The 24,568-nt window shown below is 34.3% G+C and overlaps 1 protein-coding gene and 1 pseudogene across 1 annotated transcript; both read right to left on the bottom strand.

Moving 5' to 3' along the window:
* Window positions 1–243: 243 nt before the first annotated feature.
* LOC102513561 (tubulin alpha chain) lies at window positions 244–766 on the bottom strand. Its single transcript, XM_032474687.1, is given in 4 exon segments — window positions 244–534; window positions 536–633; window positions 636–682; window positions 684–766. Coding segments are annotated over 4 exon segments (519 nt in total).
* A 15,664-nt stretch (window positions 767–16,430) lies between these two features.
* Window positions 16,431–24,255, bottom strand: LOC102513325 (annotated as a pseudogene).
* Between the last annotated feature and the right edge of the window lie 313 nt (window positions 24,256–24,568).

Genomic DNA, 24,568 nt, shown 5'->3' with positions numbered 1-24,568 from the left:
TCAAATGGCCAAGTGATTAGCTAGAGCCCCTGAGACAGGTAGATATAGTCTTCCAATGCCCTTTTATAATGGCCCTACAGTAACAATTCCTATAAAGGCTTGTGGGGAAAAGCTAGCAGAGGTGTACATAGATTTTTTTTTTTAATACAGAAACTTTAATTGTAAACAGATTGAAACCAGCCATACTGAGGGCTGGCAGGAGACAGTGGAGGAGAGGAATACCTGCCAGCCTCACTGTCCCATTCAGTATTCTTCCCCTTACTCAGCCTTGCCATCCATGGAATCCACACTCACCTCTTTGTAATCTTTCTCCAGAGCTGCCAGGTCCTCCCAGCCCTTGGAGAACTCCCCTTCTCCCATGCCTTCGCCTGTGTACCAGTCCACAAAAGTTCACTTTATGTACATAAGATACAACTTATGGTACAGGTGGGCCCAAGCCTTGGTGATGGCAGTGGTGTTGCTTAGCATGCACATGGCCTGCTGCACCTTGGCCAGGTCTCTCCCAGGGAGGACGGTTGGGGGCGGGGCTAGTAGTTGATACCTTAAATCCAGTTGGGCACCAATCCACAACCTGGATGAGGAGCTTGGTCTTGATGGTGATGATGGCCACACTGATGTCTTTTGGAATCATGTTCCTCTCTACAACATGCCACAGGCCATGTACTTCCCATGGTGAGGGTTCCTTAACCATCTTGTTGGCTGGCTCAAAGGAAGCTTTGGTGATGTTGGTCAGAAAGAGCTCCTTGTGATAGGTTTTCTCAGCCATTGTCAGATAACTACAAGCAGTGACTGCAAAACTGCTTCCTTAGCATTTTCTGAACTCTGTTGTATCGCTAATCTGACCCACTATGTGAGCTCAGTTCAGGAGTTGGGGGTTAAAGAGAAGGGCCAAATAACCCCCTTAGAACTGAAAAGCTTATATGAACAGTTCACTGGCATGCTACAGAAGTGATATATGGTTTCTGCTATCAATTCCCAAGACTCATTGGTAAAATGCTCCATAGGACCCTCAGACTCTTGCAAACAATCTAGCACTCCAATAGAATGTTCCACAGACTGCTGGCATCTCCTAAATGTTCCCTGCAGAATCTTCAAGCTTTTTCTCTCCCAGATGGGCATTATGCTTCATTGACTACCCTGATCACTGCACCAATTTGTTAGGTGCTCAACGGAGCTGGGGGAGAGCACTAAACTACGTGAGTTGTTTAGAGCACTAAACTATGAGAGTAGCCAGATAAAGCAACAAGCCAAAACAAATGTGACAGTGAAAGCTTGATCACTTACTGTAACAGTATAAGCAGGAATCAACACCAGAGAAAGCACAAACTCCTCCCCTGCTCTATTTTTGCCCATGAGACAGTGCACCAGTCCAAGGCCAGGTGAATCAGCACAGAAGTGAGAACCATCTCACTTTTGAGGAAGTCCTGAACAACCCCCTGTGGTTGGGGGTAGGGTGAAGGGAAAGGGCTAGGAGTGGAAAAGTACTGAGCACCATGTCAAAGTGGGAAAAAAGTATCTTCAAGATTCCTCCTTCTTCCCACCATAATGAGGCTTTGGCATAGACACCTGAAGAGGACTTCAGCTGAAGGTGTCAGATAAAGAAACCTAGGTATGAAGGTGTGTGCACTCGGAATGCAAATATGCATGAGATCAGGACCAGCAAGTGGTGCATGAATCTTTGACTGCAATTTCCTTTAGAGACTGTAAGGGACTGACTATGCACCAAGTCTGGTGTTGGGAAGGCATCTTTCCTCCAGGAGGCCTGCCAGGGAAAGCCTTTTTAATTCCCTTTGGCTGGGCTGGCAAATTTATTGGCTAGGAGCCATATTCCTCACATAGTATACCTATATATGTTAGTAACCAACACTTTATTGTTATAATTACTAATTTTAATTACTTTATATAATATCATGTCTTTTAAGGAAGCTGAGAGAAGAAATGGGAAATAAGTATATTTATAGCTTTTAAAAATATTATCTTTGTTATTCATCATTTCTGATTTCCTTTATTTCTTCCTGTGGATTTGAGTTAACATCTGATGTAATTTCTTTATTCCAATATAGTCCTGCTCCCACCTGCCTCTTCTGTGCTATTATTGTCAAATATATTATGTTTCTATATGTTTAGGCCCAATAAGAAAATTGTGTAAATATTGTTTTATACAGTCACTTTTTAAATCAGCTAAGAGAACAAACATGCATTTATACTCTTCTATTTATGCTGTATTTTATTACATAACTATTTTACTAATGATCTTTCCTTTTCTTTGTTTTATTTGTTACTGTAGATTCAAGTTACTTTCTGGCATCATTTATTGTCATCATGAAATTTTATTTATTTTAATATGAATCTAATAGAAAACATTCTCTCAAGTTTTTGTTTATGTGAGTATGTCTTTATTATGCCTTTATTTTTCAAAGATAATTTTGCTGGGTATAAAACTTGGGGTATACAGTATTTTCCTTTATCATATTGACTGTAGCGTCCCATTTCCTCTGCCCTCCATTGTTTCTGATGAGGACTCAGATGTTAATCTTATTAGTAGTCCCTTGTAAATGAAGATTAGTTTCTATTTTGCTTTTTTCAAATTGATCTTTTTCTTTTACTTTTTTCACCATGATGCTTCTTGATGTGGATCTTTCTGTATGTATGCCTTATTTGGATTTCATTGAACTTCTAGGATGTGTAGATTAATATTTTTTATCAAATGTGGGAAATTTTCAACCACTAACTTTAGATTTTTTTTTCTGCACCTGTCTCCCCATTATGCATATTACTATTGTACTTAATGTTGTCCTGCATTCCTCTAAGGTTCGGTTTATCCTTCTGCACTCTCTTTTCTCTCTTTTAAATAGGATAACCTCTGTTAATCTGTAGTAAGTTCACTTATTCTTTTTGTCAGTTCAAATATATCATTGAGCCTCTTTTGTGGATTTTTTTGTTTCAGTTATTCTATTTTTAAATCCTAGGGTTTCCATTTTTTTTTATAATCTTCATATACTTATTGATACTGTATATTTGATGAGAAATTAATCATAATCCTTTTTGTTCCTTCCTTAATTATGGTTTTGTTTAGTTCTTTGAAAAGATTCATAGTGGCTTAGAAGTATTTGTCTGTTAAATCTTACATCTGGATCCTCTTACAGGCAATTTTTGTTGTCTACTTTTTTCCTATGTATGGGTCCCACTTTACTGTTTCTTTACATGTGCCTGAATTTGGTTGAAAAATGGATATTTCAGGTAATATATTCAATGTACTTCAATATATTGAAGCAACTCTAGGTACTGATTCCCCTCCCCCACTGGGGCTTACTTTTGTTGTTGTTTGCTTGTTTATTGGTTAAGTGACTGGGCTCCACTACTTGAGTGAAGTCTATTTCTACCACAATGTGAATATTCTAATGCCTCTATTCAGAGGGTGCAGCCTCTTAGATGACAGTGGTTTTAGCAGTGCTCTATTTTACTGGCTTTTTCCCTGATCTTTCCAATTTATCATACATGTTTGGAATCATTCTCAGGTGGTAGGCTCAACTGAAAACCAGCTAATTTCTCTACTGTTTTCAAATCTGCCCTTTGTCATAAATTGATCTGTAGTTGGTGCCAATTACGTACAGATCCCTCTGCATATTTAGTTTTTGAGGCCAGTCTTTAATGTTTATTATGACTCCAGGAGATCTATACTCAGATTTCTATATCTTTGGTTCTCTCTGGTGAACTAACTGGCCTATGATTTTGCATGTTGCTTCCACAGAGCTATCAGTTTTCTTTTAGTTGTTTACCACTAAAATCATCATTTTCAAGGGCACCCTTAGGCTTGATTGTTCTCACACTGTTTTAAAAATAAATTCAGTTCCTTTTTTTGTTATATTCTAGTTTGTTTTATTTTTTAGATTCCACATATGGATGATATACAGTTTGTCTTTATCTGACTGACTTATTTCATGTAGCATAATACCCTCCAGGTCCATTCATGTTGTGGAAATGGCAAAATTTTGTTCTTTTATGTGGTTAAGTAGTAAACAAAACAAAAAAGAAAGAGACTTACAGATACAGAAAAAAAACTAGTGGTTACCAGTGGGGAGAACAAAGAGGGGCAGGACAAGATAGGAGTAGAGGATTAAGAGGTAAAAACTATTATGTATAAAATAAATGAGCTAAAAAGATATGTTATACAACACAGGGAATATAGCCAATATTTTATAACTGTAAATGAAGTATAACCTTTAAAAAATTGTGAATCACTGTGTTGTACACATGCAACTCATATAATATTATATATCAACTATACTTCAATTAAAAATAATAAATTCAGTTTCTTTGGAGAGTGCTTTGGAGCCCTGTATTCTTATGGAAAACCTTTCCCCCTGAGTAAAGTCTATGCACCATGACTCTAGAGTTTAGGGTAGGCAATTAAAAAGGTTTTCCCTGGCAGGCCTCATGGAGGAAAGATGCCTTCCCATACTTTATGAGCAGGACACATGTAGAAGCTGGTAACCTCTAGCCTTCTCAGTGTGCTTTCCTGACATGGATCATTTAACCTATATCAAGCTTAAGTGAGAGCCCTGAGGGACATATAAGTCTTGACCTACGCCTGGTAGGGTAGAGCTTCTACCCTATGAGTGGGGCCTGATTGAAGAAAGGGAACCCCCAGCCTCAGCCATATTTGCAAGAAATTTAGTTTTTGGAACTGAGAGGTGAAGTGGATGTGAAATACTGGTGGATTTCCCCTTCATGTGAGAGATCATATCCCTTGACCAGGAGCTGAGGGGTGAGGGTGCTGTGTGGTTTTGGCTGCTCCACATGGAGCAGTGCTTACATCATGCTGAGCTAGGGTTGAGGGCAGGAGAGAGAGTTAGTCATGGCTGAAGCACCACATGCTCTCACTGTTATTACTAAAATTTAGTAGATTTTTCTTGAATATGTGCTTCTTCATTTGCTGTATTCTCTTAGGAAAATTCCCAGATAATGTAAATGTTTATTTTAATAATTTTAACAAGTTATAGTTGTTTCATTTGGAAGTGGGTCCACAGAGCCCCTGAAGTCACCATTCCAGAAGTCAAAGTCTACTGTTGAGTTTTGAGTTATATACTCTAGATACTAGTCCTTTACAAGATGTGTGGTTTTAAACTATATTCTCTCAGTCAGTACCTTGACTTTTTATCCTCTTCACAAGGTTTTTTTGTAGAGTAATTTTTTTTTAGTTTTGATGAGGTACCATTTATCAATTTTATATTTACTTAACATGTTTTTTTTTAATTTCAAGGCTAAGAAATCTACATAGCCCTGGATCACCAAGATTTTATTTTAACTTGTTTATTTCTTAAGTGTTTTATAGATATACGTTTTAAAGTTTAGTCTGAGATCCATTTTTTTGGTTAACTTCTGTATAAGGTGTGAAGTTTAGTTCCAGGTTCTTTTCCTCTTGCCCCTAGATATCCAGTTGTTCTAGAAATATTTATTGAAAAGACTCTTCATCCTCTGTTGAATTGTTTCTCCAACTTTGTTTTAAAAAATCAGTTAAACATATTTGTGTGAGTTTATTTCTGGATTCTCTATTTGTTCCACTGATTTATATGTCTGTCCCTCCACTAGTAGCATATTATCTTGATTACTACAGTATGTCTTAACATTGAAAAGAGTAATTCTTCATTTTTAAGATTGTGTCAGCTATTTTACAGCTTTTGTAAATAGAATAAACTTGTCTGTGACTACAAGAAAATAGCTAGCTGTGATGATAGGATTGATATTACATATATAGATTATTTGGAGATAAGGAGATAATTGACATCTTTACTATGTTGAATATTTCAATAATGAGCATTCTATGTCTATTAATTTAGGTATTCTTTGAATTTTTTCATCAGAATTTTGTAAATTTAATGTATGGATACTGTACATATTTTATCCAAATATCTTCCTATGTATTTCATTTAGGGGGAGCAATTGTTAATAGAATACATTAAATTTTAAGTTCTAATTTCCAATTATTTGCAGTTAATATGAAATTTAATTGATTTTTCCATGTTAATCTTATGTCGCATGGTGTTTATTAACTCACTTATTAGTTCTCATGAAAGATAACTCAGAAATGATTTACATTTCATGATGTTAAACATTATTTTGTGGTAAATTTATATTTCTTCATTAATAAACCTGTATTAGTTCAGGGGGAAAAGTAGCTTAAAATGAATGCTTGTATTATACATAATGCTAAAACAATGTTATCAAACTAGCCTTGATTACCAATGATTTCCTTTAATTATATGAACTTGGATTATTAAAATATTTCTGAATTAGATTCCATAAAAATCTGTTGTTTTTTTGTTGCTGCTGTTATCGAAGTGTAACATATTTAAAGTATTAGACTTTAAATGTTCCTTTGAGGGGGATTTTACAAAGTTTGTTTTATGTAAGCATTTATTTTTCTCTGTAAAACAGAACAGAATTTCCTTAATTTAAGAGATTGTATAATCAAGTTTATTAGAGTAAAGATTAGAAAAAGTCACATAATCACACTATTACAAGTAAAGTTCTTTCTAAATTACAGACCTATAAATATATGTAAAACTCAGATACCTTCTAACATCATTTCCACAATCTTAGTTTTAGGTTAAGAGAAACAAAATAAAATAAACACAGAAATTTGGGTCTGGATATAAAAGAGCTGTTTCCTTCCCAGTGGGCACACAATTGTTAAGTGATTTCAACTAAAAATATACCAACAAATAGAAGATAACAACACAGATTATCTGCTGTCTCCCACCCAAAAGAGTACAAATCTCTATAATTATTAATATTTACAGAGATCACCAGATATTTATACCATAAAGCTGAATTCCCAGTCATTGCAGGTCACCAATTAGGAATAACTTATCAACTGTAAATAAACCAAAATAAAAATGTGAAATTAGTAGAGAGAATAACTAGATAGATAAAAGATAACTAGAGCAACACAGAGTGAGCAATTTTATAATTCTGTTGCTATTTGGGATATATTTCTGGTAGCCAGGAAAGTATATACCTGTGCTTAAGCCACCAGTGAGATATATTTCTTCAGTAACACAGTTTACCTGACTGTCAATTAAATCCATTGGCATCACAGTGAATAATCTCCAAAAGTATTAAAGGAGTTTTTAGAGAAAAACAAAATTTTGAATCTCATAAAAAGAGTATGTGACAAATATGTTATTTAACTCACTAATAATGAGGGAACTAGTAAGATATTACAACTGATTTACAGAAGAAATCAGAATACATGTAAACAGGAGGATAATGAATACTCAAATAAATTTACAAAGAAATGCAAAATGGGTCAGTGATCAAATATTCTACTGGATGTAACTAATTTGCATTATGTGGATAATATTCATTGCATTATTTTTCAGTGTTTTATAACTTTCACATTGTAAAACAACTGAAAGACAGTGTAAGGTAGGGACAGGTGCTTGCTGTTGAAATAATTTAATTTGATGATATACATTAATTAAGGACTTTATACATACATTGAAAAATAACAGTGTTGAAATTTCAAAGACAAAGGAAGAAGAAAGATCTCTTTTTCTAATGTACACTGTTGATGCAAAATGTTATTCTTTCCTTATTGATTTTAAAATTTAAACTATCCTTAATATTCACTTATTTCTGATTGTTGCTAAATAATAATGTTGCCTTTGACAATGCAGGCTAAATAATGATTTGCTCCTAAACCTTCACCCAAACTGGTTGACTAGCTTAAAACTAACCTCTGATATATCTCACAGGAAATCCACTGTTGATTGATCCCTATGCTCATTGCTTCTGTGATTTACAGAATCTTAATTTATGGTGCTATTTCACTCTCAGTACAAGAAAATGACTACAAAATACCTCAAATTCATCTAGCTTCTGCTTAAACTTCTTGACAGGGACCTCACCATTGGTCTAGATAAGACCAAGGTTTGTTTGTCCCTAGAGCTTGTATTGATTCTGACTTATAGATGGCAGATTTATTTTGACTTGAAACCTTAAACTTAAATTCAAAGTATTGTGGACCATACCTTCCCAGATACTGAGATAAGCCATGGAAATGAATCAGTTTAATAAAGACTTACTCAGACACAAATACTCTGAAATTCCTCATGCTGCTGGCATTGATAAACAATGTTCCATAGTCTCTGTATTCCTTCAGTGTACACAGTACAATCTTTGGCTAAAATTTCAAAATGAATGTGTAAGTTTCAGATTATATATTTCAAAATTAAGACATTCAAATTTAATTTTTATCATTTATAAAAAGGAATCTAGAAATTGTGAAATATGCAATAATGTGCTTATTCTTATCCATTAGGAAGAATCAATAGTAATCTTAGAGCACATAAGCATGTTGAACAGATATTCAAATTATGTAGATTCACTAGATTAACAGATTCTGTAAGGTAAAATGTTTATTAGCTGATTTTCACTGTAAAGTTACATTTTTTATATAATTCCTTAGCACCTACTAAGTAAAAACAGTGGCTATATATATTTGGTTGTCACAAATCAATAATCGTAACTACTTGTGAACTCACTAAATGCCTTTATTCAAGATTCCCTTTGGCAGAACTTGCTAATGGACTAACACTCAATAGAGTCATACAAAAGTGAAGTGACAAGAGAAAGTCATAAATGGACTTGTAAATGGATATTAGATAATACTTAAATTTACTTTGAGTTGTATTGTTGAACTTTGTATATTAAGCCAGCCTACTTTTAACAGACACAATAAGGCAGGTGTAGATGACATTGGTAGTATTCTGCTTGGAGTTAATCAATCAATGCCGAGCAAAACAACCAAATTAAAAAGTGATGAGAAAAGTATAAGGAGAAAAGGGCATCTTATGTCCTATGCTTAGGAAGAGAGAAAAAGGCAAAAGTTGATCAAAGTTTCTTTTTATTAATGAAACAGATAAATGATCAAATGGAGATTTCTCGATATCTGTTGATTGAAAGAAAGACACAAAAGGATTTTGAGAAGTTTGGACTGACTGTTGTTCCCTTCGGATCAGCACAAAGAAGTAAAACCTAGCCATCCTCTCCCTTAGGAGGGAAAGAGATAGACCACACATCTTGTACCTCAGCTTTCCTGGAGACTACCCAAAGGACTGACTTCTCTCTTGTCTGCCTTGGAGTACTGACAGGACTTAAAAAGCTGTAGCTACCTAAGGACCAATGAGAATAAAGATGGAAGTTTGGACTTATAGTTATTATAGCCACTCCTCATGGCTCAGCATAAAACAAGTAGACAAAAAGCCCCAGCTTCTCCCTGGGGAGGAAAAGAGCTGGCCTACACATCTAATGCCCTGACTTTTTCAGGGACTGCTCAAAGGATTGGCTTCCACTTTGCCGGTCTCACAGCACTATGAGACTGGGAGCCAACGCATTCTAGCCTCCTATCAGTCAGTGAGAACAAAGATGGCAGTTTGAAAAAATGGTCATGTTAGCACTTCCTTCTAACTTAGTACAGAGCGAGTAGATTAAACAAACAAACAAATAAACAAAAACCCACCCTTCTCCTATCTTCTCTCTAGAGAGAGAAAGAGTTGGGCAGAAGATCTGATGACCCAATATTTCTGTGAGTTTTAGTCTCACTTTTCTAAAAGGACCTGGCACATTCTGGATTCCTGGGATCTACTAAGAACAAATGAAGTGGGGTGGACCTGAAAAGTTAGAGAGGACCCCCCACCCCAAATCTCTGATTGGGCTAATTTATGAAGGTCTTCTGTATGAGGTGAGTCTTTGAAGACTGGGAGAGATAGTTTCTTTTTTTCTAATATGAAGATAATACAATAAGTGAAGAAAAATGAAGACACAGGAAATTATGTCCCAAACCAAGGAACAAAATAAAAATTCTTCAGAAAACAACCTTAATGAATCAAAGGTATGTGATTTGATTACAGAGAATTCAAAATAGCTATCAGAAAGATGCTCAACAAAGTTAGGAGAACAATGCATGGACAAAGTGAAAATTTCAACAAAGAGATAAGATACATTAGAAAGTATTGAAGAGAAATCATGAAGCTGAAGAATACATGAACTAAACTAAAAAAAAAAATTTCCTAAATAATTTCAACAGTAGATTAGATAAAGAATATGAAAGGATTAAAAAAGTCAAAGACAAGTCATTATAAAGTATTGAAATTATCCATGCAAAAGAGCAGCAAGAACAAAACAAGAAGAGTGCAGAGTGAAGAAAGCTTAAAAGACAATGGGACACCATCAAGTGGACCATTAAACACGTCACACAAAAAGAGAAGACAAAGAGAACGGGGCAGAAAGCTTATTCAAAGAAATAATGGCTGAAAAACTCCCAAATCCAGGGAGAGAAGTGAGCGTCCAGATCAATGAGGACCAATGGATCTCAACTAAGATGAACCCTAAAAATCCACACTGAGACACATTATAATTAAATTGTCAAAAGTCTGGTCAAAGAGATCATTTTGAAAGCAATGAGAGAAAAATGAGTTGTTACATACAAGGGATTCCCCATAAAACTATCAGTGGACTTTTCAGCAGAAATCTTGTAGGCCAGAAGGGAGTGAGATGTTATAGTCAAAATACTTAGAGAAAAAGACTATCAACCACGAATACTATTCTTGGCCAAAATATTCTTCAAACATGAAAGAGAGATAAAGATTTTCCCAGACAGACAAAAGCTGAATGTGCTCATTTTCATTAAGATCTACTTTACAAGGAATCCTAATGGGAGCTGTCCAAGTTGAAATGAAAATAAGCTAAACAGCAATACAAAAGCATATGAAAGTATAAAACTCGCTGGTAAAGGTAAACATAGAGACAAAAATAGAATACTGTAATACTGTAACAGTGGTTGTTAAATCACTTTCAATCCTGATACAAATGTTAAAAGATAAAAGTATTACAAATAACTATAGTTAGAAAAGATATGGTAATGGATACACAATATGAAAAGTTTTTTTTTCCTAATATGAAGATAATAATACAGAGTCAAGAGAAATGAAGACATAGGGAATAAACCTACCTAAAGAGGTATAATACCTGTAGTTGAAAAACTTTAAGACACTGATGAAATAAATTGAAGAGGACACAAACAGTTGGAAAGATATACCACATATACAATGGAGAAAAGACACTCTCTTCAATAAGTGGTGGACTGGACAGCTAAATGTAAAAGAATTTAATAAGACACTTTCTAAAACCATATAAAAATAAACTCAAACTAGATTAAAGACTTAAATGTAAGATCAGATACTATAAGACTCCTAGAGGTAAACATAGACTGATCACTTTTTTGCATAATTTATAGCAGTATCTTTTCAATCCATCTCCTAAACCAAAGGAAATAAAACAAAAATAAACAAATCTCTGCTTATGAATTTGTTGTTATAGACTATATTGATTGTGTTCTGTGACATTTAAAGAATAATAATTTCTTGTGCCTCTCAAAGTATATTCAAAACTTCAGTAAAATAATGATGTCTAAATGACTTGAAACTATTGGTGGTATGTGTAGTTCTATGTAAAATAATGGGTATGCACAATGCATATACAAGGTAAAATTGGCATAAATCCTATTGGACAATCTGGAATTGTCTATCAGTCTTTGCCAAGCATTCTACCAGCCTACCCCCCTAAAAGGAAAGCATGAACCAGGTTATAAAGACCTGACATCAAAGGACATGATGGATCTAGGGCAGGTAAGCAACCAAGCTTGACACTGGGGGACCAAATATTTGACCACCTAATGCTTTCTATTAAAAAAAAATTAATGATCAAAAGGGGGAAATTGATGAAATAGCATTTATATTTTAAGTCAGGACAAGAAAGTATAAACATAAAATTCTCTCTATTCACTTGGGCCTCCTCCCTCGCTGCCTAATGTGCAATGTGTATCTGCATTATACAGTAACCAGACCGCCTCAAAGGTGGGAATGCCTGTTCAACTGCAAAGATCAATTATTGTTCCTTTCTTCTGATGATAGTAATGTAATTTCTTAAAAGATTAGCACTTTTCCCAATTCTGCAGGCAGTCTTGGTGATTTGTTGCTCATTTTGCATGTGCTAACCTGGACTGTATCTTTGGTGAACTTTACATAAAATGTCAGTGTATAATTTTGATGTACAACTCTTTGTGTCAAAAATGGATATGACTGTGCCTTTGACTTCTAAGTGACAGAACATTTTTCAGAGCTTTTTAAGAGTCTGTCTCCTGGATTATAATCCTCAGTTTGGCTTGAATAAAATTCCCCTTTTTTCTTGATTATTAATTAAAATTTCATTGACATAGGAAAGATTTAATTTTATATATTGGCCTTTCATTATGTGACCTTGCTATACTCACTGTTTTCAGGAGTTGTTGTTTATTTGTTTTTGTCTTTAGGTTCTATGGGAATTTGTACTAGACACATCATCTACAATAGACAATTTTTTTTTCAAATCTATATGACTTGTATTTCTTTTTCATGACTTACTACACTATCTAGTTGTCCATGGACTATGTCGCATAGGAGTTGTGAAAGAGGACATCTACAACTTGTTTATAGTCTTACGGGGAGAGTGCATAGATTCTAACCATTATTAAATACTATGTTAGCTGTAAATTTTTTTGCATATACACTTAATGGGGCAAAGGAAGCTTTCTTCTATTCCTGTTTTTTGAAAGCTACTAACATGAATGAATGTTGAATTTCATTGAATGCTTTTTCTGATATAGTTGATATAATCATATGGTTTTTTCTTATTTAGCCTGTTAATATGATGACTTACAAATGTTGGATCAGTGTTATACTCCTGGAATAAACCCAACATGATTGTGATATATTATTATTTTTATATATTATAGGATTCTATTTGCTAGTATTTTTTAAAGATTTTATATCTTTTTATGACAGAAATTAGCTTTCTTTTATTATAATATCTATGAAAGGGATAATGATATGCCAACTTAGAACATACCAATTTGACATAAAAATCATTGTGAGCGGAAGTCAACTGAGAATCAGCTTTTTCAAGAAGTGTTATCTGCCTCTTCCTATCTACCTAAGAGCAGGACAAAACTTCCCTTTCTGAAAGTGCCTGCCCCTTGTTCCAGGAAGAGAAGAGTGACTATTATCACTGGAGACGGAGAGTAGACACCAGAATGACTTTGCATAAACAGAGCTAACTAAAACAGTTCTTATCTTCCATTAGTTCCCTCATATATTTCCTAACCACTTCCCCATAATCTGTGGTCCCTTGGAATCCAAGCCCTCTTTCCTTTGTTAAAAGGGTATAGAAGCCCCCAAGTTTAACTGCTTTGAGTGCCACTTACCTTTTGTGAAACTCCCATGCATGTAAATATTAATAAAAATTATGTTCTTTTTTTCCTCTTAATCTTTCTCTTGTTAGTTTAATTTGCAGGCCCCCAGAGATAAAAACTTAATAGGGTAGAGAAAAAGTTTTTCCTCCCAGATCTCTATATATCACTTTGGTATTGCAGTGATTCTGGCCAGATAAAATGCATTAGAAAGTATTTTCTTTTTCTATGTTCTGGATGAGATTATGTAGAATTGGTAGTAAGTTTTCCTTAAATATTTGGTAGAATTCACCAATAAAACCATCTGAGCCTTGCACTTTCATTTTTGTTACTTTTAGACTACTAATTCAATCTATTTCCCCTCTACTAAGATTTGGTAGTTTGAGTTTTTCAATAGATTTGTTTATTTTATCTAGTTTTCAAATTTTGGGGCATATGTGTCCATAGTACCCCTTATTATTCTTTGAATGCGTACAAGAGCAATACTAATGACCTCTCTTTTATATCTGATATCAGTAATTTGTGTCATCTTCCTTCCTTTTTTCCTGGTTAACCTGGCTACATGCTTGTCTTGTTTATCTTTTCAAAAGGCCAGTTCTTGGTTTTATTGATTTTTCTCTATACTTTTTTATCCACAATTTCATTTATTTTTGTCTCTTTTTTTTCATTTTTTTCTGATTAGTTTGATCTTAAATTGATATTCTCTCTTTAAAAGTTTGAAGATTAAAGTATTGGTTTTAGATCTTTCTTTTCTAATATACACATTTAATGCTATAAATTTTCTCTTAAATTATTGCATTAGCTATATCCCACAAATTTTAATAAACTTTATTTTTATTTTAATTTGGTATAAACAAATTTTTAATTTATTTTGAGCTGCCTTTTTTGACTCTTGTGTTACATAGACTTTTCCACTTCAATTTCCAAATATTTAAGGATTGTAAAGCTAGCTTTCTGTTGATTAATAGTTTAATTTCCTTGTATTATGAGAACACACATTATATGATTTAAATTCTTGTAAAACTTTTATTGTTCTTTTCTGTAGCCAAGAATGTGATTTATCTGATGAAAATTCTTTGTGTGTAAAGAAGAATGCATATTCTGCTGCTATCAGATAGAATATTTTATAAATGTTAATTATATTAAGTAGATTGGTAGTACTGTTTAGGTCTTTTATATCTTTATTGATATACTTTGTGGATATATTTCATGCCTTCTATCTATCAAGTACCGATAGAGGTGTTGAAGTTTCCAACTGTAATAGTGGATTTTTTCAATTTTTCTATTATATATTTTTGCTTCATGTATTTTTATTGACTTATAATTGACATATAACATATTAGTTTAAGGTGTACAACATAGTAATTTGATATATGTATGTATTGCAAAATGGTCACCATGAGAAGTCTAGTCAACATCATTCAACAAACATAGTTATAATTTTTGTGTGTGATCTAAACTTTTAAGGTCTACATTTTTAGCAACTTTTAAATATCCAATACAGTATTATTAACTACAGTCACAGTACTGTACATCCCCATGACTCATTTATTTTATAACTGGAAGTTTGTACTTTCTGACCTCCTTCACCCATTTGAGTGATTTTTGTTTTTATTGCACCTATCAGTCACCAATCTGTTCTCTGTATCTATCTATATATTTGGTGGGTTTTGTTTGTTTTGTTCTGTTTTGGTTTTTTAGATTCCACATATAAGTGAGATTATACAGTATTTGTTTTTATGTCTGACTTATTTGGCATAATATCTTCAAAGTTCATCCATGTTGTAGCAAAAGGCAGAATTTTCTTCTTTTTTATGACATATATACATATACATGTATCCATTTATATTTAAATTTATCCATTTATTCACCAGTGGACACTTAGATTGTTTCCATGGTTTGACTATTATAAATAATGCTGTAATGAACATAATGAAGGTACAGATACCATTTAAAGTTAGTGTTTCATTTCCTTTGAATAAATATCAGAAGTAGAATTGCTGGATCATAAGGTAGTTATATTTTTTTTTTTAATTTTTGAGGAACTTCCATGCTGTTTTCCATAGTTGCTGCACTGATTTACATTCCCACCAATAATGCATGAGTGTCCCCTTTTCTTCACATCTTTTCCAGCACTTGCTATTTGTTGTCTTTTTGATAATAGCTATTCTGACAGGTGTGAAGTGATACCTCATTGTGGTTTTCATTTGCATTTCCCTGATAATTTGTGATGTTGAGAACCTTTTTATGTATCTGTTGGCCATCTGTATGTCTTCTTTGGAAAATTTCTATTTAGATCATCTGCATAGTTTTAAATTAGTTTTTTATTTTGCTGTTGACTTGTATGGGTCTGTATTTTAGATATTAACTCTGTATCAGATATATTATTTGCAAATACTGTCTCCCTTTCTGTAGGTTGCCTTTTTATTTTATCAATGGTTTCTCTCACTGTGTGAAAGTTTTTATGTTTAATATGCTTCCTCTTATTGATTTCTGCTTTTGTTACCTTTGCTTTTGGTGACATATTCTAAAAAGTCACCAATTTCTTTCATTAACATATTATAGTTTTCAGTGTACAAGTCTCTCACCTCTTTGGCTAACTTTATTCCTAGATGTCTTATTCCTTTTGATACAATTATAAATGGGATTTTTAAAATTTCTCTTTCGGATACTTTGTTATTAGTACATAGAAACACAACTGATTGTTATCTGTGATTTTGCATCTTGCAACTTTGCTGAATTCATTTATTAGTTCTAACAGGTTTTTTGGTGGAGTCTTTAGAGCTTTTTATATATAATATCATGTCACCTGCCGTTAATGACAGTTTTACTTCTGTTTTCTGATTTAGATGCCTTTTATTTCTTTTTCTTGCCTAACCGCCCTGGCTAGGATTTCCAATACTATGTTGAATAAAAGTGGGCATCCTTGTCTTGTTCCTAATCTTCAAGAAAACTCTTTCAGCTTTTCACCATTGAGTATGTTGTTATCTGTGGATTTGCCATATATGTTCTTATTTGGGGGCACACAAGCGATGGTTTATTACTCATCACTGCTAGAGCAAGCAGACAGGTAGAGTAAAAAGATAAGTTAAAAAGTGAGTTCAGATTGGTGCAGGCTGAAGCCACCATATTTGGCTTGAACTATAAGGGGATGGGAGTAGAAGGGTAGCATTGGGGAGATGCCACTCACTGGCGCAACCCTGCCTCTCAAGCCAGACTCCCTCTCAGCTCCAGTTCATCCAGAGGGGACAGCATCCAGTCCCTGGGGGCTGTCAGTCCTTCCTGCCTTTCCCCTTTTACTGCTTTTGGCAACTAAGAGGTAGGTGCTATCTTCTTATCAAGGATGTACCCCAAGACACCCTCAGGCAGTCTGTGGCTGACTCCCACACATGCCTAGGTGCCGAGTACAGTTGCTGAAGCCAAACCTCTCTGTCCTTAACACGAGCCGGGAGGGCTGGAGTGCTTAGGGGAAGCAGACAGGGTTGGAGAATCCAGAACCACAGGTCAGAAACAGGGATAGAGGAAAGAATAGTATCATTCAGCCTCTGGGATCCCTTCATAGCTGCATAACTGGGGGCAAGGAGAGAATGGAGTTATTCTCCCCACCCTCAGCAGCTGGAACACCAATAGACAAGATTAGTGGCAGAGTTGCACCCATCCTCTCCTGCCCAAGCCAGAATGGGCAGGGGCTTGGGAGGGGCCCACTTAGGTGAGCAGCACCAAGTACGTGATGGGGACCTCTCTCTTCTTGCTGCCTCTCTCATCAGTGAGTCAGTCAGGGTCCATGCTGGGCATACTGTAGACAGTGATGAGTTCACCAGTCAGTAGGGCCAACTCACTGCTGTCCAGCTGCTTTGTTGTTGTAGAGTATCTGGGCTTTTGAGTTCTGCTGGTGGGTGAGGCAAACTTCTCCTGGTAGATAGTGGCCTCCCTGGAGAGGCCAGGCCACCCACAAAGGGTACCACAGGCATAGTAGCCCTGGTGCTGGGTGAGGTGCTGCTCAGAGGTTGGGAGATAGGTTATGTTGTGTCCACAAAGGTGTCTGGAAATCTCCCCAGCTGTTTCTGTAAGCCCAGCACATGGCAGTAGCTCTATACACAGTAAGTTGTCTGAGATTCTAGGAGCTCATGGAGGCAGTGAAGGTGGTTCAAGTGAGTGCTGCTGATTTTCTCCACAAGGAGATGGGTCACTTCTGCCTGCCAGTCAAACTCTAACTGGGCCACTTGGAGCTCTTGTTAAGTCCTGTCCATTTCATCATTCCAAAATGCAGAGGCACTCACCAAGAGAATATAATTGTAAGGCCTAGTTTCCTGAAAGTCAGGCACCACTGTTATGCCTTTGGCTTCTGCCACTCTGGCTTCCTTCAGCAGTGCTTTACAGGCATCTAAGTCCAGAGGACCATTTTGGAGGAGCCATTTCTGCCTTGGAAATCATCATCCAGCCCCATTCTAAGAAGTTGCACTGGGGTGTGAGGTTACTTGATGGAGACTATCAGTGAAAAGTTAATCAGTCAATCTAAGAAAGAAATGGAAACTTTTATTCCAGCCAAATTTGAGGATTGTAATCTGGGAAGAGCATCTCAGAAAGCTCTGAGAACTTTTCCACTGGTTAGAAATCAAGGCACAGTTTTGTAAGTTTTTTGAGACTGAGGGCTGTACCTTAAATGACATATTATTGACAGTTCACACAATCCAGAGCTCAGCATCATCATGGCCCCTTACAAAATCAAGAAGGAATGTTATCTTTTAAGGAATTGTCTTGTTGATGATAGGAGAATGTTGCTCTTTATGGTTGAGCGGGTATTTCTGCCGATATTGTGGTCAATGCATAATGCAGATACACAATGCAGTTTTGGGAGAGGGGGCCAAAGGGAAGGGAAGAATTTTTTATGTTTAAATTTTTCTTGTCTTACCATAAAATATGAATTTTATTTCACAAGGCTGTGTGATAAAATCCCTCTCTGTGGCTCCCAGGTGTTTTTCCAGCTTCTGCCATCCTGATCAATGTCTTTCCTTTAGAAGCAATGGATGCCAGCTCACTGGCCACCTCTGTTATGTTCCCCACTGGTGACTTGCAAGGGCACCTTCCTGCTTAGCTTCTCATACATAAACTCCTACAAATGGGCACTGAGGTTGGGCTACAGCAGCTCTCTGCCTTAGGATTTCCTCTGTCTAGTGCTTGGTATGGTCCTCTGGGACCAGAAGATTTTCAAAGTGGTTGTCAAGTTCTGCCTTCTCAGCCTGGCTGAACTTTGTGAACTGCACAGCCCAAGATAGGAAGATGCCCACGTCTGCTTCTTCATGTTGCAGTCCATCCCAGCTATAGAAGTGGATTTGTATGTATCTTTTTTTTAACTTTTGTAAGTTTTTGATTCATGTATTTTGATGCTCTTTTAATACATTCATACATGTTTAGAATTTTGATGTCTTCTTGGGTAAATGATCCTTTTGTCAGTATGTAATGTCCTTTCTTCTTAGTAATTTTCCTTTATAAAATCTGCTTTTTCTTAAATAAATATAGCTTATTTCAGGGTTGTTTTTGTTGTTTTTCAATTAGTGTTAGTATGGAATATCTTTTATCCTGCCATCACTTTTAACCTAATTCTTTATATTTAAAATGAGTCTCTGGTAGACAACAGATAGTTGAGTATTACTTTTTAAATTTTATCCACTCTAACAGTCTGTCTTTTAATTGGTATATTTAAACCACTCCCATTTAAAGTGATTATTTCTATAACTGTATTAAAACCTGCCATTCTTGTAACTATTCTCTACTTGTTGCATTTTATTTTGTTCCATTGTATCTCTGCTCTCATACATGATGTATTATTCATATTTGACATATCATTCATATTTATTTTCAATATTTTATTCGTTAACCTAGAGTTTACAATGTAAATTTGAAAATATCTATGTCCAACTTCAAATAACCTTATATTATGTTATAATAGAGTGTTTCTAATAGTTCCCAAATGTTTTTGTAACATTACTATCAATTTATCTATAAGCTATAATTACAAATATGATATTATTTCTTTAAATACACAATTACCATTTAGATTAATTAAGAATAAGAAAAATAGTAGATTTTAACTTATCCTTACTTTCCCCTACACTATTCTTTTCTTTATGTAGATCCTAGCTTTCAACCTATGTCTTTTCTTCTGAGTGAAGAACTTTTAATATTTCTTATAAAGTCTGCTCACAATTAATTCCCTCATTAAAGACCTTTTAGAGAAAGTCTTCATTTTTCTTTGCTTTTGTAAGATAATTTCACTGGATATAGAATTCTATTAATTTTATAATATTATTTTAAGGAATCAAAGATTTTACCTTAATCTCTTTCTATATGCATGGTTTCTAATGATAAGTCGTCTGTAACTTTAATCCTTGAAATTCTGTCAGTAAAGTATTTTCCTCCCTGACTCTGGCTTCCAAGATATTTTGTCTTTAGACTTACTTAGTTTTGATATGATATACCTAGATATATTTTAAATTTTATCTGTATTGTTCTTGATATTTATCCTGCTTGCAGTTCAGTGAGATTCCTGGATCTGTGGGTTGTTGTCTGTCATTAATTGTCAAAAATCCTTAGCCATTATTACTTCAAATATTTATTCTGCTCTTCTCTGTATTTCTTCTTATTTTGTTTCAGTTATGCATATATTACACCTTTTGAAATTGTTCCATAGTCTTTGGATATTCTGTTCCATTTTTGTCATTATTATTATTATTTGCATTTCAGTTCAGGAAGTTTCTATTAACTCATAATAAGCTCACTAATTCTTTCTTTAGTTGTGTTGGATCTATTGTTGATCCTATCGAAAGGTATTCTTTGTTTTGGTTACAGTGTTTTACTATTTCTAGTATTTACTTTTGACTTTTTCCTAGAGTTTCCATCTCTCTGCTTGGAATACCCACATATTCTTGTATTTTTCCTTTAGAATCAGGAACATATTACAGACATTTTAAATTCCCTGCTTGATAATTCCAACATCTGTGTCATATCTGACACAGAATCTGATTGTGATGCTTACTTTGTCTCTTCAGACTGTGTTTTTTTTCTTGCATTTTTATCATATCTTGTAATTTTTTGTTGAAAGTGAGGAATGTTGTATTGAGTAATTGTACCTGGTATAAATGGAACTTTAGCATGAGCACTTATGTTAATATAGCTAACAGTTGGACTCTAGTTAATGTTTATTGTATGTATATCCATCAGAGGGCTCAAATTCATCTAACATACTTGTTTTTGTCATTCTTGGTTTGGGGTGTCTCTGCACTGCTTCTCAGACAGTCTGTGTTTAGCAGCTCTTTCAGCTGTAATCTACTGTTATACTGGAGTCTTGTTGACATGGTGGTAGTGTGGAGGTAAGAGAAAGCATTCTATTATCTTCTGATTCTCAGTCTATTAATGGGCGCAATTGTATTTTAGAGTTTTAGCTGTCTTCTTTCAAAAATGGTTAGCTTAATAGACATAAATCAATAATGAAATATTAATAACCATGTGCAAGGTTCTTTACATGCATTTATTCACTTTAACTTCAAAACAAGTCTCCAAAGTTAGTACTACAATGGTCTTCACTTCACGGATGGAAAACTACTGCCCATAATGTTTAATTGCTTTATCCAGTCATACAACTGTTAAGTAGTAGAACCCTTACAAAATTTTGCCTCATAATCTAAGTTTGAATATAGAGTATTTTACTAGCCAGAGGGGAGAAGGCACACTCTTTTCAAGCACATATGGAACATTTAAATATTAGATACATAATTTAATACTTAAAACAATCTAGAGGTAGATATTAACCGTATATTTTAAGTTGTTAAATTAAAGTAGAGAGATTTTAAAAAGTATCTAGGGTCATACAGCATCGAATTCTAGATCTGTCTAATTCCAGAGTTGATATGCTTTGTACTATACCATACTATTTTACTGTGAAAATTGAGAATATATAGAAGATGGCATGTAGAGTATTTCACATATAGGTTTGAGATCATGAAAAGGTAGCAGCAGGAAAGACATAGACTTATGCAGATAAAACTAAAAATAAATTTGCTGCTTCCTCACCCTGTTTACACTCACTGTTCGATAAGCCCTGAAAGAGAATATTTACTGATCTGTTACTTCTGTATGACACTTTCACTAAGCTTTAGTGTCTGGTCATTTTCCCAGTAAGCTGACTGATACTGTAAACTTGTTTTTGCTTAGTGTTAAGTGCAGATAAAAGCTGAATGTTTTGCCACTAACAAATAACACGTGTATTTTAGCGCAGGCTTTCAGTATGGAAATTTGAGACTTCCAGGGAGGGTTTATGATGTGCTTTTGTGAAACACTGCCCGAAACCCTTGGATCATGCACTAGGTACAGCTCTCTACTCCAATTATGTAAAAATGTCTAGTTTTCACAGAGACATAGTAATGGCTAGACATGAGGTTCAATGTTTAATATGGGAATAAATTATATAGAGGTTAGAAACCTATAGATTTGAAAACTGAAAAACAGTCAAGGGTTTTTCATTTGTAGTATGGTGTAGTCTAAAGGGAAGCACTTTTTTAAAGCAAAATATAGAATAATTTGGAGGCAAGAAACCACAAAAGTAACAACATGAAGAGGAGAGATTAAGAAAAATACAACTGACTTCACCCAGCATTGAAATATTAAAGTCTTCTATCTAAACATTTTCCATTATGACTGCCATTTCTCTGTCAAAAACAGAGAGCAAAATTCCATGGTATTGGGCAAAGTGCTCAAGACACTTTCCTTCCTCTCTCCAGTATTTTTTTTTTCCCATGAAGGCATGGCTGATGGGCTGATGTCCTTGCCTCTACGTATTAGATCAGTTTTCCTTGTATTTTAAGGACCTTTCCGAATTCCAAATTTAAAGAAAAATTGTCACTAATTCTTTACAACTATCTCCTCTTCCATTATGTATAAGTAAAAAAAAAAAAAACAAATTAAAAAAAATTCCAGCTTTATTGAGATATAGTTGAAAATTAACATTGTGTAAGTTTAAGATGTACACTATAGATTCTACATGTGTATATTGCAAAATGATTACCACAATAAGATTAGTTAACACATCCATTAGCTTACATAGTTACATCTTTTTTTCTGGTGGGAGTTTTTAAAAGCTACTCTGTTAGCAACTTTCAAATATGTAATATAGTATTGTTAACTATAATCACCATGCTGTATATTACATCTGTACATTACATCCCCAGAATTTATTCATCTTATAACTGGAAGTTTGAACACTTTCACCAGCTCTATCCATTTATCCCACCCCCAGCCCTTGCCCCTGGCAGAGACCAATCTGTTGTCTGGTTCTTATGTCTTATTCCACAATTAAATAAGATTATACAGTATTTGTCTTTATCTGATATTTCATTTAGCATAATATTCTCAAGATTCATCCATGTTGTGACAAATGGCAGGATTTGCTGCTTTATTCTTTTATTATTATTTTTACATTTTCTTTATCCATTCGTTTTTTAATTTTTATTTTTAAGCTTTATTGAGGTATAACTGATAAGTAAAATTGTAACATATTTAAACTGAACAACATGATGATTGATATATGTTTACATTGTAAAGGATTACCACAATCAAATTAATTAACACATCCATCATATATATTTATCTTTTTTGTGTGAGAGCACTTAAGTTCCATTTGTTCAGTAAATTTCAATTATACAATACAGTATTATTAACTATGGTTGCCACTTAATACATTAAATCCTCAGACTTTTTCTTCTAAAATTGAAAATAGGTACCCTTTTACCAACTTCACCTCATTTCTTATAGTCCTTTTTCTAATTTATTAATTGGAACATTTAATCAACTTTCTTTTTTGTTTTTTATATTTTTTTCAGATTTATGAGATATAATGGACAATCATTGTATATATTAAGGTGTACAATGTGATGTTTTTGTATAAATGTAAATGTGAAATAATCACACAATCAAGCTAATTAGCATTTATTACTTCACGTAGTTACCAATTTTTTGTTTTGTTTTTATTTTTAATCTGCCACTCTCTGTCCCTCTGGGAAGCCACCTATCTGATCTCTGTATGTATGAATCTGTTTCTGTTTTGTTATGTTTGTTTATGTTTTCATTTTAGATTTTTATAGAAGTGAAATCATATGGTATATAGTATTTGTTGTTCTCTAACTTACCTTACTTAGCAAAATACCCTCTAGGTCCATTCAGGTTGTCTCAAATGGCAATATTTTATTATTTATTTTTTATGACTGATGAGTATTCCACTATATATATATCCACTCATCTGTCAATGGACACAGGTTACTTCTATATCTTGGCTGTTGTGAACAACGCTGCAGTGAACATAAGGGTGCATATATCTTTTCAGATTAGTGTTTTTGTTTCCTTCAGAATACCCAAAAGTGGAATTGCTAGACTGTATGGTAGTTCTATTTTTAATTCCTTGAGGAATCTCCATACTGTTTTCCATAGTGGCTGCATCATTTTACATTCCCACCAACAGTGCACAAAGATTTCCTTTTCTCTACATCCTTGCCAACACTTGTTTTTTGATAATAGCCATTCTGACAGGTGTGAGATGATAACTCATTTTGGCTTTAATTTGCATTTCTCTGGTGATGAGTGATGTTAAGCATTTTTTCATGTGTCTGTTGACCATCTTGGAAAACTATCTATTCAGGCCTTCTACCCATTTGCTAATCAAGTTTTTCTTTTATTTGATGTTGAGATGTATGAGTGAGTTCTTTGTATATTTTGGATATTAACTCTTTATCAGATATATTATTTGCAAATATCTTCTCCCATTAAGTAGATGGCCTTTTCATTTTGTTGTTAGTTTCCTTCACTATGAAAAAGCTTTGTAGTTTGATATAGTTACGTTTGTTTATTTTTGCTTCTGTTTCCCTTACCTGAAGAGACATATCCTCCCAAAGTGAAAGACCAATGTCAAAGACCATACTGTCTATGTTTTCTTCTAGGAGTTTTATGATTTCAGGTATTACATTAACTGTTTAGCCCGTTATGAATGTATTTTTGTATATGGTAAGAGAAGTAGTCCAGTTAGGTTATTTTGCATGTAGCTGTTCAGTTTTTGCAACACCATTTATTGAAGAAGCTGTCTTTTCATTGTATATGCCTTATACAGTGTATATGTATGCCTCCTTTGTCATAGATTAATTGCCCATAGAAGAGTGGATTTATTTTGGGAAATATATTTTTTCCCATTGATGTATGTGTCTGTTTTTCTAACAGTACTATATTGTTTTAAGT

This window comes from Camelus ferus, chromosome X (assembly GCF_009834535.1).
Source record: "Camelus ferus isolate YT-003-E chromosome X, BCGSAC_Cfer_1.0, whole genome shotgun sequence".
Taxonomy (NCBI): Eukaryota; Metazoa; Chordata; class Mammalia; order Artiodactyla; family Camelidae; genus Camelus; species Camelus ferus.
The sequence above is the reverse complement of the archived record's forward strand: the minus strand, read 5'-3'. Positions and strand labels throughout refer to the sequence as shown.